At 29.6% G+C, this 14,172-nt stretch overlaps 1 protein-coding gene across 1 annotated transcript; it reads left to right on the forward strand.

Moving 5' to 3' along the window:
- Positions 1-10,139: 10,139 nt before the first annotated feature.
- LOC130663324 (protein obstructor-E-like) lies at positions 10,140-12,701 on the forward strand. Its single transcript, XM_057462472.1, has 5 exons — positions 10,140-10,356; positions 11,511-11,819; positions 11,918-12,115; positions 12,211-12,424; positions 12,494-12,701. Exons 1-5 carry the CDS (start codon positions 10,290-10,292, stop codon positions 12,621-12,623), a joined length of 918 nt encoding a protein of 305 aa, XP_057318455.1. The 5' UTR covers positions 10,140-10,289; the 3' UTR covers positions 12,624-12,701.
- The last annotated feature ends 1,471 nt before the right edge of the window (positions 12,702-14,172 follow it).

Consider the following 14,172-nt stretch of genomic DNA (forward strand, 5'->3'; position numbering starts at 1 on the left):
GACGATTTAATTATACTGTGTTACAATAAAAAATTTTTTTGTATACTTTTTCATTAATTAAAATGAAATATTAAATGTTCAAAAATATAGAGCAGTGACCACAAATGCTATTTCTACCATTTGAGACACTTATTTATTCTGTTGAACACGTAGTTAATAATAACATTCGATCAACTAGAGCTCTACTCGGTCTATAAAATTTATTATAAAAATAACTTCTTCGATATCAATAAATTACGGCTAACATCAATTAGTAAAGAAGTTAATTAACTTTAATGAGCCAACGACGCGCGCAAGAATTAATGTAACATACGATAAATTTCTACCAATCCAAAAGAGACATCAATTTTTAAGAATTGCGATATTATTATTTTTAGTAGAGTAGCTATGTGTGACATAAAAAATACATATAACCGTGAATATTATAATGTAATGATTAAAAAAAAAGGTTTGTTAACTAAAACAAATATATATTAATTCATTAATTCATACAATGAACTGGGCACTGGTTTTTAAATATTTATTAATAGTTTTAACACCAGTAGTATTTATTTCCTCAGTTCTTACGGCTGCATGGTTTTATTTACATCAACAGAGGTAAGTATGTTTAATTATTAAAATAATTATTAGGGGTGACCAGAGCGCAACGACCCCCCTCAAAAATTTGGAAAAAATCTTTTTTTTTTGATGTTTTAAAGATATTTTAGGCTGACCTGCGATATCTGGGGCATAATGGACCACCTGAAAAAAAATTTGCTACAGAAAAATTATTTTTTTTTTTCTAAACTAAAATGAATTTAAAAAATTTATTGATTAAAGCTCTTTCAGGTCAATAGATTATATTGTGGTTGAAATCAAAATATAAAAATTTCAATAAGACCGGTCATATCAGCTAAATAAAATTTTTTTTTAAATTTGAAGTCCATGGGATTATGATGGTACGGAAATAATATATTTTGTGCTTAAATTTTTTTTTTTTTTCAGTAAAAAAAAAACAAAAATTTTTTCTGAGTTTTTTTTGGAGGGGGGTCATCGTGTCCCAGAAAAAAAAATTTTTTTTTTGAGTTTTGGTAAAACCTTAATGGATTTGCTTAAGAAAAGACCAAATTAGGTTGACCTATAGATTAAAAGCCATAAAAAATTATTACCGGCTTAAGAGGGCCGTCGTGCCCCGGTCTTCCTATTACTACTGTTCCATTAATCTTCATTATGATGTTATTTTCAATTATAAACTGGACTAAACTGGACTAAACTGGAATAACATAATCTGGATTAGAGCCTCAAAATACTCAAAACATACAGGAATAATTTTATCTACATTTGAACCTCAAAAGTCTCATTCGACGTAATTCCCTCCCTCCTCCCTTTTCTATTCAAAATTTTTGAAAGTCCGAAGTATAACTTTTCATTCGTTGAAGATTTTGAGGTCTTAGTGATAATTTAAAATCGATAAATTATTCGCATTTAGACCTCATAGTTCTCATTGAGGATTTTGAGTACTAAAGTAGAGTTACTTTTTGAGCGGCAAATAAAACATCAAAGTAATTGATGCTTTTGAGGACTAAACTAGAATTCGTTTTTTGACTCAGATAAGTAGAATTTTTTTTTAATTGTTTACTTAGCAATTAAAATTACGTAAAATTGAGTGAAATTAATAAGATGAATTTTAGATCAATCAACTAATCAAGGAATAAATCTCATTCTTTTTAAACAATTTCACTATAGATATTAAATATAAAATAAAGTATTGAATTATGTACTACAGATAAAAATATAATAATCAAAAAAAGTATATGAATAAATTATATGAATAAAAATATATGAATAAATTTAATAATTACATCACGCGTAGTCATAAAAATTAAATATGTAAATGAAATTTAAGTTAATAGAAACTGGGCAAAGTCTGCTTAAGGTTAAATTTATTGAATTATGCTGCTTAAAGTCTTCTTAATAATCTAGCTTATGTCTTGTAGATAAAATATGAGTTTGATATTCAAATAAAATAACTTTTCAATTATTTACATTGGTTTCAGAGGAAATACTCCGATAGAAATGACGACGGATGCGGATGTAAGAAATCATGTAAAAGAAAAAAATAATTCAAATAAAGTCTCAAGTAATATTAGTAGTAATAAAAATGAAAATTATAATCGAACTCTCTTAAAAATATTAGATAGCAAAAATAATGTTCACGATATTATAAATATAAATATTAGTTCAACAATAAAGCCGGCCATAAGTCATGAAAGTTCTACGATAAATATTGAAACCCAAGATCAAATCAATAAATCGAAAAAAATACTGAATCAAAATATTGAAAGTAAAAGTATTATTAATGACACAGATATGAACAAATTCGCATCGACATCGAAACCTTCTAACATAGCAATTGATAATACAAGAAGTCAAAATATGTTAAAAATAATAAATGGTTTGCTGGAAAATACAACTGGAGAAAAAAATAACAATGATACTAAAATTTCACAAATAACTACTTCATTAACTGATGTCGGGAATAATATTGAAAAAAATAACGATAGTGTTCATATTGATAGAATTCGACAGAAGTTGCAACCAGCACTGAGTAGTGAAGCTGAAAGTATCCAGGTTAATAATAATGCTTCCATAATCATGATGTCAACGAATAATCCTCTAAATAAGAACTCATCCCAAATTTATGAGCAAGAAAAATCACTGGTACGGGATAGTAACATAGAGAACACAACCAGTGATATAAAGAAAAAATTAAATAGTTTAGATCAAAATAATGAGATAAGGAAGTCGCTACCAGCAGTGAATAGTAACTTTGAAAACTCGACCAAAAAAGAAGACAATGAATCAGATATTTCTGAAACGACTGCATCATTCAAGAATATTGATAGTGACGTTTTTAATAGTAAACAGGCCCGTGACAACAATATAAGCAAATTGCCAACGTCAGATAGTAGTTTTGAAAATTCTATCAAAGACAAAAACTCAGACGCATTAGTAATTAATAAAACAGTTAATCAAACCCAGAGTAATGAAATAGGAATAATATCAGTATCAAATAATAAAACAGTTAATTCTGCTCTTCAGAGTAACGAACCAAGAAAATCACAACCAGCGCTAAATATTAACTTTGAAAACTCGACCAAGAAACAAGGCAATGAATTAGATATTTCTGAAACGACTGCATCATTCAAGAATATTGATAGTGACGTTTTTAATAGTAAACAGGCCCGTGACAACAATATAAGCAAATTGCCAACGTCAGATAGTAGTTTTGAAAATTCTATCAAAGACAAAAACTCAGACACATTAGTAATTAATAAAACAGTTAATCAAACCCAGAGTAATAAAACAAGAATACTAGCATCAAGTAATAAAACAAGCAATTCTGCGGTTCAGAGTAATGAGCTGAAAAAGTCACGAGCAGCATTAAATAATAACATAGAGAAATCAACCAAAAATGATGCCAATAAATTAGGTGTTTCTGGAAAGACTGCATCATCAAAGAATATTAATAGTGATACTTTTAATAGTAAGCAAGCCATAAATAGTGATCTAAGCAAGTTACCAATGTCAGCTGGTAGTTTTAAAAACTCTATCAAAGGCAATAAATCAGACACATTAGTGATTAATGAGTCGGTTGATCGAACTCGGAGTAATAATATAGGAATAATATTAGCATCAAATACTCAAACAGATAATTCTGCTATTCAAAGTAGCAAACTGCGAAAGTCACCACCAGCTCTAAATAGTAATTTTGAAAATTCAAGCAAGAAAAAAGGCAATGAATTAGATATTTCTAAAACGACTACATCATCAAACCTTAAGCAGGCCCAAGACAACAATCTTTACAAGTTGCCAAAGTCAGATAGTAGTTTTGAAAACTCTATCAAAGACGATAAATCAGGCCCAGTAGTAATTAGTAAGTCAGCTAATCAAACCCGTAGTAATAAAGTAGGAACAGTATTAACATCAAATCATAAAACAGGTAATTCTGCTATTCAAAGTAATGAGCTGAGAAAGTCCTTACCAGCCTTGAATAAGAACATAGAAAAATCAACCAAGGATGATGGCATTGAATTAAATACTTTTGAAACCACTACATTATCAGGAACTATTGACAGCAATACTTTCGTTTCCTCCAATACTCTCAACTTTGAAAATCTGAGCCATAACAATAAATCGGAAGCTTTGGTGATCATTCTACCCGTTAAGAATGACAGCAAAGTCACACTTGATAGTAATCGAACCCAAAGTAACGAAATAGGAGGATTACTAACTTCAAATAACAACGCCAATAAAACAACTAAAATTCATGACAACAAATCAGAAGCATTAGTTATTACTGCGCCAACGAATAATAACAGCAATGATCCATTTGGGAGCAGTAATCAGACTCAAAGCACTGAGCTAGGAATACAATCAGCTTCGAAAAATGGCACAAAAATCATTACTAATAATAGAGTCAACGAAACAAATAATTTAAGAATCACTACGACCACTACTGATGATGATATTAGAACTACTACTCCGAATAGTGATCAGATAAATGATGAAAATGAGAGTAATAATTATTTATGCTTAACTCATACTTATAAATTTTGTTGTTACATAATTTTTTTTGAATAATCATAATTCTGTTTGTTTTGCAGCAGCGATAAATGAAATGTGTTATAGTCAATTGGGTTGTCTTAACATACGAGACAGTTGGTATCATTTTTTGCATCGACCAATAAATGTACTTCCAATGCCACGAGAATTTATTAACACAAGTTTTATACTTTATACAAACGATAATCCTATCAAGGTGATTTAAAAACACGATTAAATAAATCCACTCACAAGTAAATTAATTGTTATGATGTTTTTTATTACATTTTAGAGTCAGGTTCTTACTGCTGGTGATGATGAGTCGACAAAACTATCAAATTTTGATCCAAAACGTAAAACTAAATTCATTATACATGGATTTAATAGCTCACCCCAAATGCCCTGGGTCAATGTAAAAAATATTTAATATTAATTTGCAACGCTATGATTTAATTATCTATTTATTTATTTATTATTACTTATTATCACACATAATAGGAAATGAGAGATGAATTATTTAAGCATGATAATTACAACATATTTATCGTTGATTGGTCTAAAGGTAGTTCATTAGCTCTATCATACACTTACGCTGTGGCAAATACTAGAGTGGTTGGTTTAGAAATTGCACATCTTATTAGATTTCTTAATGTAAGCCTTTGTTGTAATATGGAATTATTTTGTCGATAACAGTTTAATTTAGATTTAGTTTTGCAGGAGAATAAAGGATTGAGAATGAATGATGTCCATCTCATAGGCCACAGTCTTGGTGCCCATACTGCAGGATATGCTGGAGAGGACTTGCAAGGTCAAGTTGGACGTATATCTGGGCTAGATCCTGCAAAGCCCGACTTTGAGTATATGCCGAGTCATGTACGTTTAGATCCTACTGATGCTAAGCTCGTTGATATCATTCATACTGATAGCGAAAGCATTTCTCGACTGGGTAAATTTTTCAATAATAACCCTAGCAGATCCGAATTACGGTAAATTACCGTAAAATTGCGGCAATTCACCATAAAATTTGCGGCAGTACTGTAGTTTTTACGGTAAAAGTGCGGTATTTAGAATAATTGCAGTAAATTACCGTAATGCGGTATTTTATCGTTAAGTACGACATTTTATGGCAAAATTGCGGTAATTCGCCGTAAAATTTGTGACAATACTGCGGTATTTTACCGCAAATTAGCGGCAACAGTGCAGTATTCTACCGTAATTTACTGTATTCGGAAGCCCTGATTAAATAACTGAATTCGACCGAATTAAAAATTTTAATTCTGTTATATTCTGTCGAATTCTGCAAAACAAAATTCAACTGAATTGAAAATTTGAATTTGAATTAAACAGAATAAAACCAATTTAAAAATTTCAAATTCGTTTTAATTCAGTTTAATTCGGATTCAGAACCAGAAATTGGAGAATTATTTTAGAATTAATCAGAATTAAACCGAATAGAATTATTTAAATTCGTTTTCATTTGGACAAATTCTGGTTTTCCTGCCAAATTAGACAGAATTCATTTTTAAGTTAGGTACCGAATTAACAGAATTTATCTGAATTAAATAGAATTAAAAATTTAATTCGATCGAATTCAGTTGTTTAATCAGGGAGAACTACCGTCAACCCTGGTGGAAATTTTTCGGACTTTTCTCTGAATAACTCTGAAAAAGTCTTTAGAACTTTGAAAAAGTCTTTAGAACTTTAGAGCTGTGTTCTTCAGAGAAAGTTCCGAAAAATTTCCACCAGGAAAGTACGGCATTTGACAGCAAATTTACAGCTAATTATGGTATTTTTGGGCTAAACGTGACAATTTACCGTAATTTGTATCCGCTAGGGAATTTTAATATATGATAACAAAAAGAGTATCGATGATAAGGCAATTCAAAATAATTTTTCTTTCAAGGAATATATCATCCTTGTGGACACTTAGATTTCTATCCCAACAACGGTGATGAACAACCGGGATGTTCGAGTTCATTTTTCAAAACGATTTGTGATCATGTTCGAGCAATAAAAATTTTTATTGAAAGTATTAACTCAAAGTGTCAGTTTATTGCCCACGAATGTCATAGCTACAAAAAATATCTTGCCGGTGGATGTTTTCCTTCTGCAAGCAACAATAACAGTCTCGGTTATGGCATTATGGGATATCATGCAGATAAGAGTCCTGCGTTAGTAAAGAGATTGTCAATGGGCCAACCTACAATCGACTCATTAATTGAATCTAAATTTTTCGTTTCTACTGGTGACAAAAAACCCTATTGCCGTGAGTCATTTTCTCAAGTGAATGGAAAAATTTTATAATATTTAAAAATAATAATATCATTTTTTGTTATTTATAGGAAGGCATTACAGAATAACAATTAAATTAGCAAATCCACGTGAAGCAAAAAGTAGGGTTCAAGGTTTAATGAATATCACATTGCATACAGATAACGGAATTTTCTATAATATTAATCTCACTCCAAAGTAATACATTACTTTATATACATTTATTTAACTATCGTATTCTACTAGTTACTGTATTTATTCATACAAGAATTCAATGATTAATTGGTTGAAAAAAATAATTTGATTACAGTGAAAGTCGGATAATATTAACCCATGGAGGAACAACAAAAATTTTAGCAATACATCCAGAGGCTGATACAAATGTCATGGGAAAAATACGGAAAGTTGAGCTTTCTTGGACATATAATAGCGATACATTTTTACTATATTGTCTTTTTTGCAATGATAGGCTTTATGTTGAAAATATTGTCGTTGATGTCCTAAGACTTCCTTTAGATCGAGGGTATACTAATTATTTATTTTTTACAAAGTCATTTTACGTCATCTTTATTTACTAATCCAATTACTGTAAGTAAATTATTATTTTTTTTATAATTATACAGGAAACGAAAAACTGATGTCTCGACTAAAGTCTGTCCAATTGAAGGCCCTCAAAAGTATACTGAAATAATTAGTGGTTCTAGTGCTGCCTTTGTCGATAATTGTCATTAAGAAGGATACTTATATATCAAATATAATAATTAACAGAGACAAGCTACCTTCAAAACTTATGTTGCTGTCAGTACACTGAGAGAAATATTTATTTATGCTAAATAAGATTTGTTTCATCCAAATAAATGCCATATTTGAATGGATTCAATCAATATTTTTCGTCATGAAATTTATATTTTAGAGCCAAAACTGCGAAGAGGTGATATACGACAAGATTTATTAAGCATTACCAAATTGTAGTGCTAAATATGATAAATCTTTTATTGTATGTGCAATAAGGGCATGGAACAACCTACCAGTCAATTGTACAAATAAATTAACGTTTTAAGTTCCGTGTGTCGTGTTTTGTACATTTTTTAAGTATTACTAGCTAATTTGATGATATTGTAATGAATGATAATTTTATACTATCTTATACTATGCTATTATATTATATTGTATTTTATATGGATAGCTACAATAAGCTTAGACTTCATAGCCAAATAAATAAATATTAAATAAATAAATAAGTATTTATTTATGACAAATTTTTGAAAATGGAGTTTTTATCAGATTTTGACCTTTTCACTTTCTAGGAAGTTATTCTGTCTATTCCCAGACGGACGTCAGGCCGTGTGTGTGTGAGGGTGTATGTGCGCGCGTGTGTGTGTATGTTTATGCATATGTGTGTTCTTTTTTGTCTGATAACATCTTTGAAGCGAATCAACCAATTCAAGCGTTCTTGGTGGCAATCGAAAAAGCTCACCAAGACTTAGAACTGACTATATTTTGAGGCGAATCGGGCAAGTGGTTTATGAGTTATACGCAAAAAACCGAAAAAAAAAAAACAAATTTTTAATAAAAACATTCAAACCGGTTGATTTGTTCAAAAAATATCGTCGGACAAAAAAATGTTTACACATGGACATCCATCCGGAAATAGTCGGAATAGCTTCCTAGGACCTCAATACGTCGAAATCTGATGAAAACTCGATTTTCAAAAATCGGACCGAAACCAATAACTTCTCTTTTTTTGAAAATTTGCAATTTTCATAGCAAGAAGTTAAAAATATTTAATAAATAATATTGCAAAAGTAGCCTCTTGATATTGGCTGAGATTGAGGCAGTTGTATTGCCAAAACAGTTAATGTCCGAGCAGTGGCGATTGCCTAGTCTTGCTATTCTATTAAGTGACCCATAAACTACGTAATTTTTATTTGATTTGACGGAATAGAGTTGTCGAGACATTTTAAGACCAGGTCTAGGGCTGACGAGATCAAACAGTTCAATCGTCTCAGGCGAGTCTATTAGACCGTTGATACCTTTATAAAAGAAAGTCAAATCCGCAATTTCGAAAAATTATTAAACGTCGGTTAACTTCAGTATCATATGAAATAAACTATTTTCTCAGTGTAAAACTCATTATTCAACGTTTTACATCCGCGTAATTTATATTAGTCTACAATATGTACAACAATATGTAAATCTGAAATCAGAGACAAAAAAAAAACATCATATTTTTGCGGATTACATCTACTTTACATCAACAGATTTTTTTTACAATTCGATGTTTATTACCGCATTGTATATTTTCTCGCATTTTATAATATGTATATGCTTATTTCTGTAATTATATAATTTTTTTACACTTTTATATTACTTTTATTATTATGATATGTTATCATTAGTACACCTGATTAAATATAACATAGTTATTCATATAATGAATGACTAATATTATTTGCCATCTGATTTTTTGTGTATCCATCTTTTTAATTTTATTTAAATTTATACGAATTTTTAATTCAACTCGCAAACAAATAATAAATTTTTGATTAACCATTTTTATGAATCAGTCCATTGATTTTTTAAGTTATCGATCATCCAATAACAGTTAAATAAAAATCATGTAAATAAGTAAATTTTTCAGCTCATTCAAGCGTCTAAACTCAGATTTATGCATTTAGAAAAAAAAACACTCAGCCTTGACATTTATTAACTCTCATACAAACCTTCACTCTGACATTTCTTCTAAGTACACATCTTCGAATCAAAGTATAGAATTTCATATTTTAAATAAAAAAAATTCCATAAAAGTAAAATTATATATTTTTCTATTCAAATGCAACCATAAATATTCTAACATTAAAATCCTCCTGTTTATAATTACATTAAAAAATTTTTTTTACACTTTAACGTCAATTTAATACGCGTGTCATTACTTTTACAAATATGAACAATTAATAATAGATGCAGTAAAATGTAAAATTAAGTACACGAAAAATTAATAAATTAAATAGAAATTTGACTCTCTAAATGTCTATCAAATCGGTTGCCTCACTCTATCTAAATAAATAAATTTATCACGCATACATCTTCCTCTTCTTCTTTTCAAACTTTTTTTTTCTTCTTCTTCTTCTTCTTCCCCTTCTCTAATGAATTATACAATATTACATTACCTACAGCATTAACCTGCCCATTCAGTATATGTATAATACAAGAGATGCTCTCACTTTCCATCATCTTCCCTCTCCAGTATGCCCCCGAAATGATAAAAGCACCCAAAGATTCATCTGGAACCTGTAGTTTACGTTTTATCCTCACAAGTGTCTTGTTGCCATCAGAAAACGATTTTTTATTATTAATAATTAATAATTATTATTATTTATTTAATATTTAAATTAAAAAGTACAAATACTAAACCGGATAAATATAAATAAAAAATGTTTGGATATTTAAAAGAAAAAAAAATAGTCATATTGACTATTTTTGCCATTTGTCTTAATACAGGTAAGTACTTATATGTTTTAACAAGCAATTAATTAGTTATTAAATAGCTATTAAAAAAATGATTTTAAGTTAATGCGCAAGACGTTAAATTCTGTAATTTTATTATGTAATTATCGATTAATATAATAAGTATATTAGTAGTAATTATTTATATTAAATTAATTAAAGCTTTCGCATCACTACTTAATTTAATTTATATAAATGTAATATATACATATATAAAAATTTAAATGTGACGTAAAATATTAAAATTACGTATATTTTAAATGTTTGGATATAGAGTTGTGTAACGTAGTATATTCTTGAATAAAATCTTCCGATACTAATTTATATTCAATGATATTCTTGCCCGCGGCAGTAATTGCCCGTGAGCCACAGGCCACAGGGAAGACGATACAACTTTCCCTTGTTATTGCGACGTTAAAGATTTAATATAAAAACTCGAAATATTTAATGTGTATTTACTGAGTTATTAACTCGAAAAATGATACTGAAGTTACCCGACGTCTAGTAATTTTTAGATTTTTTTCAAAACTATTAATTATAAAAAAAAAAAAAATTTTTTTTTAAATTGCATCTACATATAGAAAAAAAAGTTATCTTGGGTCAAGAAAATATTTTAGAAGACAATCGTTTTCGGGAATCGAGTCAATGTTTTCTTGAGCCAAGAGAATTTGGCTTGATCGGAAAATTTCTACACAGAAAAAAAAGATTTCGTAGCGCAAGAAATTTTTTTATGGCTCAAGAAAATTTCTTTTTACAATTTATAATGCGAAAAATTTCTTAGGGCAAGTAAAAATTTTCTTGGGGTGAGTGACAATTTGTTGCGCCAAAAAAACTTTTTTTTCTGTGTATTTTATCCGAGAAAATTGAGAATTTCAAAAAAATTTCTTGAATCAAGAATATTTACTTTCAGTCGAGAATTTTTTTTTCTATGAAAATAAAAAAATTATTTTTTTTTAATTTAATTAAATAATTTTTTAATTTTCTACATGCATATTTCTAATTTTAATTTTTTTTTTTTTTGTAATTAATTTGTTGAATAAAAACCCAAAATTTGTTAATTGTCTACTAAGTTCAGAATCATATTAAAAAAAAAACAATGAAGATGAATATTGTTATTGTTGTCAATAATTCGTAAATTTATAAATTAGGTTTCAGTCAATTTCATAGAGCAAGATTTCAAGATGCACGACAAAATTCAATAGATTTTAATCGACCAGCATTTTCCTCTCAATCATCGCCACAATCACCAGCATTTGCTCAACAATCATCAGGTTTATGTCCCGAAAGAACTGGAAGATTTCCAGTACCCAATCAGTGTGATGCTTATATAGAGTGTGTTGATGGCGTTGGTGAAGAAAAGTTGTGCCCCGAAGGTCTCTATTTTAATCCCGAGGCACGATTTAATTACCCATGCGGTTATCCCATTGATATTAGCTGTGAAGGACGGCCTAACTTACGTGAGTGTAATAAAAATAACTAGTTATTATTATTAATTATATAATAATATATTGTAATATGAGATGACATTTGAACGTTAAATAAATAAATTATATAGAGCCAGCTCAGCCTACTGATGACTGTCCCCATCAATATGGTTACTTCAAAATCGGCAAAAGTTCCGCCGATTGTGGACAATTTATGAATTGCGCTGGTGGTGTCGGTTACACGTTCAATTGCCCAGAAGGTTTGGCTTTCAATGCAGAAAGTTACAGATGTGATTGGCCAGATCAAGTTCCTGATTGTGATGCCGAAGGTTTTATTTTATTTTTTTAAATTTTAAACCCAAGTACAGACATAACTAAATAAATTTTATAAACTGTTTTATAACTGAACTATTTAATGCCACAGCTTTTTTGAAATTCACGTGCCCGCAACAATCAGCCGATGAAAGTAACCAATTCTTTGCGATAAGTGAAGCAATTAAATTCTTCAGGAGTCCCGAAGACTGTCAAAAATACTTTATTTGTGTAAATGGTAAACCGCGTCTTCAAAATTGTGGTGAAGGCAACGCTTTCAATGAATTAATAAACGCCTGTGACGCTGCTGAAAATGTTACCGGATGGTATGCATACTAAATATTCATATCTATGATTAATCGTTTATAAATATTAATAAATTTTTTTTTATTCAGTGAACCGCCATTTATACCCAATGAAGATGAACCATCGAGATTCGAACCACCTAGTCGTTTCCCTAATGAATCTAGACGTTCCAAAACTGGACCGCAAGCTGCGCAGAAAGGAAGAGTTAGACTTTTTTAAATTCGTGAAATTCATTTAATAAATTAAATTTTTTTTGTATATTGATTCATTAAATATTTCATTATAAGAAACAAAAAATTTCGTTGTTTATTTTACTTTATTTTTATTTACAAAAAAATATTAATTTGAATTGTCATGCAAAAACTACTCAAATATTCACATCAACATGATCGAAAGGACACAACAGTTCATTAAATTCTCGTCGAACTTTATAAGAATTAATGGATCACCTCTTAGTGCTGATGAAATTAATTACCAATTTAAAATAAACATCATGTATAGTTGAAGGGAAATTGCGGATTTGACTTTCTTCTATAAAGTTATCAACAGTCTGATAGACTCGCCTGAGATAATTGAAGTGTTTGGTCTTGTCAGCTCTAGACTTGGTCTTAGAATGTCTCTACAACTCAATTCCGTCAAATCAAATAAAAATAACGTAGTGGTTTTAACAGGGGTTCGCACTTTTCTCTCTATTACACTTAAGTCCACGAACGGTACTATCTTTGTTGCACTTGTACAGTAAATGGAAACTTTAGCCGGGTTTTTTTCTTAAACAAACGAATATTATGAAACAATTAAAACTGTGTTTTGTATTTAGAAATTTTGTATCCGAAAAAAACCCAGCCGAAAATATCTGATAACCCTTGTTAACAAAATGACGACGAAAACAAAAAAAATAAACCAATTTATTTTTATTCTCGCCGCCATTTTGTTATTTTTGCATGTATATTAAAAATCCTAGTTCAGCCGGTTGCTAGTGATATTTTCAATCTAAAAACTAAAAAATTTTCTGTTTCATGCTTGTCCATTTTTAAAATTTTAACACCAAGCGCAGACCCACCTACTAATCAAGACGTTGTATTCGAATGATGTTTTTGTATGTTAAAAGTATATAAAATATATAATAAAATTTTTTTTAATGTATTTCAATAGTGTATTTATTAAGCCTAACAAACCCTACATGTATATCTTTATTCATAATCTCATTAAAAATTCGTAAAAAATAGTCTTTTTTCGAGCGTTCAAAGTAGAATACTGCCTTAAAAATCTGACGTAATTGAAATTAAAACATATTTATGTATAAAGAAAATCTTCATTGCCAACGGAGAGTAGATGATATGGAAAAGAAGAACAAGAAGAAAAACCGGTTAGTTGTTGTAAAAATATCGTTTCCTCTTTTTGTATTATCATGTACATGTACATGCAATGCAAGTATGTACTCGTACCTTTACTTTACCATTCTCTCGAGTGTACAACCGATCTGTACTGAGTATATTGTCAACGTATTTGCGGTCGCTGCCACCACTGTAACTCTACTACCTGCATCCGATTCTATACCCCTGGTAATACTGTCTAGGAGCAAGAGCTAGGAAATCGGTAGCAGGATCAACAATAACAACAACGCTACCAGTCAAGGCAGCAACAACGATAATCACGCACTCTGTACCTCTCTACAGTACATACTACGTAGCCTCTTTTATACTTTCTCAATAATTTATATAAGTATTCAACTATTTTGTTTTTATACAAAAAAAAATATATTATTTAT

This window comes from Microplitis mediator, chromosome 2, assembly GCF_029852145.1.
Source record: "Microplitis mediator isolate UGA2020A chromosome 2, iyMicMedi2.1, whole genome shotgun sequence".
Taxonomy (NCBI): domain Eukaryota; kingdom Metazoa; phylum Arthropoda; class Insecta; order Hymenoptera; family Braconidae; genus Microplitis; species Microplitis mediator.

Bases quoted from the DNA above. Each gene is read 5' to 3' on its own strand.
- LOC130663324 (XM_057462472.1), top strand. From the start codon at position 10,290: ATGTTTGGATATTTAAAAGAAAAAAAAATAGTCATATTGACTATTTTT. The intron at 11,820-11,917 runs GTGAGTGTAATA...TAAATTATATAG, and splicing joins TGAAGGACGGCCTAACTTAC to AGCCAGCTCAGCCTACTGAT. The intron at 12,116-12,210 runs GTTTTATTTTAT...TTAATGCCACAG, and splicing joins TCCTGATTGTGATGCCGAAG to CTTTTTTGAAATTCACGTGC.